Raw genomic sequence first — 5,190 nt, forward strand, 5'->3', positions numbered from 1 at the left:
TATATATATATATATATATATATATATATATATATATATATATATATATATATATATATATATACACCGGGTTTCGTCCCGTTTTACTAATGTAGCTGGCGTCACACTCCTCCGATCACTGTTCGCAAAATGTCCCCGATCACTGTTCAAAAAAATGTGAAGCAGATTTAAGATAAAGAGCAGGAGTTTCGGTTGAAGAACATCTGCGTTGAACGACGGTTTGTTCGACGGTCCGCCCACCATCGCGCGGTCCCGCCTTGTTCCACACGGACGGCCGGATTGGGTACCTGGCCCCCGTCCCGCACGCACCGTGCACCGGTCTCTCTAGTCTCCACTCTCCACCCGCACATCATGTTCTAATGTTCATACGGTGTGCAAGTTACAGATTACATGATAAGAGTCGTGAAAACTGAAAAAGTAGACATTGTTACTACGCAAGGATTCATGTCCAGAACTGGACACAATCTGGGCGATTTAGCATAGCTCCAACTTTAAGATCCAACTTGCAGTTTAGTTCAAACAATATAAAAAAATACAGATCATCTGAATGCTCTTAATTTTATCTCGGTCTCCACATCCTAGATTTCTTGAGTTAGAAATACCTAAGTTCTACCAAACGGGGCCGATTATATAATCATCAATCTAACACGAAATAATAGCACTCGGTACTCCCGTCGTCCTACCTGCAACTCTTATCTCATGGATGAATCTAGCAACCGATTTGATCTTAACAAAACGTGAACAAGCTAATCGGAGAGGAGTCTCGCAATTAATTACATTGCCCCAACCCAGGGGAGTGCCAAGGCAACAATATGACTGCAACAATCTGTACATGAGGTTGGGGCCAGTGAGGCATGCCTGATATACAACAAAACTATGATCAGCTGAGAATCAACCAGTTGCAAAACCGCCTTTTTTATAATTTAAGAAAACGAAAATATGATATACATTTGAGTATATTTTCTAGCGATCGCCGATATGATCTTGCCATTGAAATCAATAGCTTGGGCTCGTGGTTAAAAATAGGATCGTGATGAGCGTGATGAACGGGTGGTGCTGCCCTCATTGCGATCTTTCTTCCACATTCCTTCAATGCTCTGGAAACACTTGAGAGGTCTCACCTGTTCAAATTACAGCAAAGTGAACATTACAAACATTATTTCCTGCCACAGTCCATTACAAAATACTCAAAGTATAATGAGAAGGCGTTAATGGCTACCTTCCAACGGTTTCTGTGAGCTATCTCATTTTGGATAGCAGACAACCGGTTGATAATTACTCTAAAATCAGGCCTGTCTGCAGGATTTTCACTCCAGCACTGCTCAATCAACCTGCATCAATGTCAAGTGGACAGGCAAAAAGGTCAGACAAAATTTACAAAGGGAAAAGCACCAACAATAATGGTACTTGGAGGAAATGGAACACGTTAAATTTGACACATACAAGTAGTTAAATTGAGCATGACTAGCAGAAGTTTGCTAAAGTTTGAAATGCATAGCAAGACACAAAAGTGCTCTAATTGAATTAGTAATTGCCACTATATAAGCAAAGCGGAAAGAATGACTGCTTACTCTCTTAACCCATGAGCATAATGCTTTGGAGGAGCTCGAAAAGGCGGCCTTTCTTTAGAATTGTGTACCTTCTCAATTTCATCATTTTTCTTATCGTAATAAGGAAGGCATCCTTCAATCATCTGCAATAGTTGGGATTTGGGAACATATCGAGCACAAAAATGGTCATATGAGTGACTTTGCAGGGAGTAATTGGTGCTGAAATGAGTGTCGTTCTTATGTTTAAAGAAACAACAGTGTCAACTGAATAAAGATACCAGCAGTAAACTGCGTAACAGTGCTCAATACCATATAAATATGTTGGCAGAAATATTTAGAGAACACAGAAATGCACCATCCAACCTACTGTGTGGAGACAGAGATGCAAAACGTTATAATATATCACAACTTACCTCCTGAAGTATCAACGCGAATGAGAAGACATCCACTTTAGTATCATACTCTTCATTTCGCAGGACTTCTGGAGCCACATATCTGCCTGAGACATTTTAAAAATTACCAGTTGAAACAGAAGGCAAAATAAGTTAAGAAGGGCAAAGGTCACCACTAATATAGCACAGATTTAGCATAACAAACAATGAAGTCCACTTACAAGCATTGCCTGGAGAAGTCACCGCTTTATCTTCTCTAACTTTTTTTCTCCATTTTAACATCTTACACAAATCAAAATCTGCCACCTTCAGATGTCCAGTGTCATCCCTCAATATGTTACTGTTATCTTACACAATGGGCATAGAAAGTCTTTTAACAAACCAGGTATTTAAAGCGCTACATGGGGGTGTACAGAAGAAGAAGCAAGCAATTTTCATTGAAAAAATATAACCACAGAGTACTCACGAAGGCTCAAGGTCACGATGGATGATAGCTTGAGGTTTATGCTCATGCAAGTAATTCATTCCTCTGTTACAATTCACAAAGGAACACAAGTTAGATTTAGTTACTTCATAACAACAAAACATAGTAGCCAACAGAGTTTATCTCATAGTATCCAGGTTATGTCTGGTAAACCTTGCAACATCAAGAGCTAACTTCACTGCATATGATGGTGGCAGAGCTCCTTTCTTACTCAAGTGAGTGCGCAAGTCACCCTGAAAATAAACATTTTGGTAATTCTCAATAGCCCATGACATAACATGAAGATGCATTTTAATACACATGTTACATAAACTATGACACCGAGTTAATAAATCTAGACGTTGTGCAGTGTTGAAATCATATTGCTGGTAGTTACAATGAAGTCATCGTGCTACTTGAACACAATATTTTGTAATTTTGTTGCTTTTTGGTAATGATGAAATTTGGATATCCTGTTGTGGAATAAAAAGTTACAACGAAGTCAACATGAAACATATATGCTATCTTAATCTTAATATAAAAAAAATCACAAAATCGCATGAGATAAACAGTGAAACTTGCACTGATTTATTGTTCGTCAAACATTGCCAAAACGAAAGAAGCTGCTATTACAAATTAAAATCTGATTTCACATTGTCAGTAGGCCAAACATAAGCCACAACGCATTAAGAAACTTATTAAGGTAAATAACTATCAGATATTAGCAAAAAAAACATTTTTAATACTTTACACATGTAGACAACTAGAATAATATGAAGCCGTGGATCCACACCTAAAAGGTTTGCTAAAAACATAGCCTCATATATTGCCCTCACTAATCGAATAACATTTAGAAAACAATGCAGATTATAAACAGCATATTTCCCTTAAGACAAACCTTGCGCATAAATTCCATAACAATCATCATTGGATTGCTTTGTGTTACAGCACCCAAAAATTGCACAACATTTGGATGGCGTATAAGTTGCAGCACATCAAGCTCGTCTCTGAATGCCTGCCTGTAAGACATCCAAACTATCAGGATAATATAGCTTTAGAAGAAAGGTAAAATTCAGTAAAATTAGGCCAAGATAGACCAGAAACAAATGGAATAACTCAATGGAAAGTACCCACACTTTGCTCTCATCCACAATTAGATCATCATCCAGCTTCTTAACAGCAACTGGAATGCCCCTCCATGTTGCTTTTCTAAATGTGCCCTGCAAAGCAGATTGAAATAATAACTATCTAAAAAATTTATTGCCAACGATATCTAATGGTGGAAGTATAGCTTTAAAACTTAAGATAAAGAAAGTACAACCTAAAATCAACAATTCTAACCAATTGTAAGCTTATTAGTGCTAGAGACAACCAATTTGAAAAGGCTCATGTGAAAGAAAGGGAAATATACATACAGACCTTGGATAGATCATTGCCATTAGTGAAATCAAGCTCGGATGGGTCAATCTCATATTCAGGAACTTCACGAACATTGTTCACATGCATTGGAGCAATCTTCAAGAAAGAAGCGAATATTCAGAACACCTGAACAAAACAAAACATCAGGCAGAGGCGACACTCGTCGTAGTACCTTATGCTTGGAGCCATGCTTCTCAAAGATCTTGATCACATCATGATTCTGATAATGCATTGCATCCGCCAAAGGCTGCCAGATAGTAGCAACGCTCAACTAATGCAGCAAGTCACAACAAGACATATATGCACAAATACAAATGATGTTATCTTGAATCTATGTTCCACGTGCTAGCATAGCCTATAAAATTGTCATTGTCTTCTTGTCGCGTACTAAATCCTCTTAACTAACTTAGTGTACCAATCGTGAAAGCTTTTCCCATAAAAATTCCAATTTGTTTTCAGATTTCTCTCTAAGGAAAAGGATTTTACGGTCCTCATCAAACGCAAGCAAAAGGAGTTTTTGTAAAGAAAGACAAAAGACACTCAAGCAGGCTGCACCGTGCTGCCCCACTGGTCCTCGACGGCGGCATCCGCGCCGCTCTGGAGGAGCAGCTCGACGACCTCGGCGTGTCCCTCGCAGGCGGCGATGTGCAGCGCCGTGCGGCCGTCGGAGTCGCGGAAATTGGGGTCGGCGCCGCCGTCGAGGAGCTCGCGGATCCCCTCCGCGTTGCCCTCGTGCGCCAGGTACATGAGCTGGAAGCTCATGACGCCGTTCGCCTGGGCCGACGAGCCCTCCGCCGAGCTCGCACCACCGCCCTCGCCGCCGCCGCGCTCGGGCGCCAGCGACGACTGCTTGCCCAGCCTGAACCGCGGCGTCGCCGGCCCAGACTCCGGCGCGTGAGGCTTCGGCTCCATGGAGGCGGGCGGACGGCAGCGCTAGGGTTCTGGGAGAGATCGGATCAGAGGCTTTCGGGCGAAGGATTCAGGAGAAGTGGAGAAGGGGAGACCGAGAGGGGGCGGCCAGCGCGTGCCAGGGATGGACGAATCGAGGGGGGTTTGGGAGTGGAACTTGGAATAACAGTCGGACATGATGGCGTGGGGTGTGGGGCGGTGGGTCAATGGCGTGATGGGTGGTTTGGCTGCTGAGCTGGCAGCAGGCAGCCAACGAACTCGCAGTAGCCGGTATCGGTCTGTTGGTTGGTGGGTTTCTGGATTTGTTTGAGTTGGGTGATACTGGTTTATTATAAGAAAAAAAATATTATTAGTTGGCTGGTTTAGGTTGATTGAAACTATTGACTAGCTAATTTGGACTAATTGAAACCAACAAGCGAACAGGCCTCCGTGGACGAGGAGTCCTTTGACAGCTCAG

At 41.8% G+C, this 5,190-nt stretch overlaps 1 protein-coding gene across 2 annotated transcripts; it reads right to left on the reverse strand.

The window, feature by feature from the left end:
- Positions 1 to 466: 466 nt before the first annotated feature.
- Positions 467 to 4,923, reverse strand: LOC136452974 (serine/threonine-protein kinase 12-like). Of its 2 annotated transcripts, XR_010758927.1 has the most exons (13): positions 4,380 to 4,923; positions 3,997 to 4,071; positions 3,825 to 3,920; positions 3,540 to 3,625; positions 3,304 to 3,424; positions 2,580 to 2,659; positions 2,409 to 2,471; positions 2,164 to 2,282; positions 1,964 to 2,049; positions 1,572 to 1,693; positions 1,220 to 1,331; positions 949 to 1,121; positions 467 to 858 (listed from the first exon to the last, which is right to left on the reverse strand). XR_010758927.1 is itself a non-coding variant. In XM_066453554.1 (12 exons), exons 1-12 carry the CDS (start codon positions 4,734 to 4,736, stop codon positions 1,017 to 1,019), a joined length of 1,422 nt encoding a protein of 473 aa, XP_066309651.1. In that variant the 5' UTR covers positions 4,737 to 4,923; the 3' UTR covers positions 468 to 1,016. The 2 variants fall into 2 exon arrangements, 1 of the variants encoding a protein (XP_066309651.1); XM_066453554.1 differs by having other exon boundaries at positions 468 to 1,121.
- Positions 4,924 to 5,190: the final 267 nt, after the last annotated feature.

This window comes from Miscanthus floridulus, chromosome 5 (genome assembly GCF_019320115.1).
Source record: "Miscanthus floridulus cultivar M001 chromosome 5, ASM1932011v1, whole genome shotgun sequence".
Classification (NCBI taxonomy): domain Eukaryota; kingdom Viridiplantae; phylum Streptophyta; class Magnoliopsida; order Poales; family Poaceae; genus Miscanthus; species Miscanthus floridulus.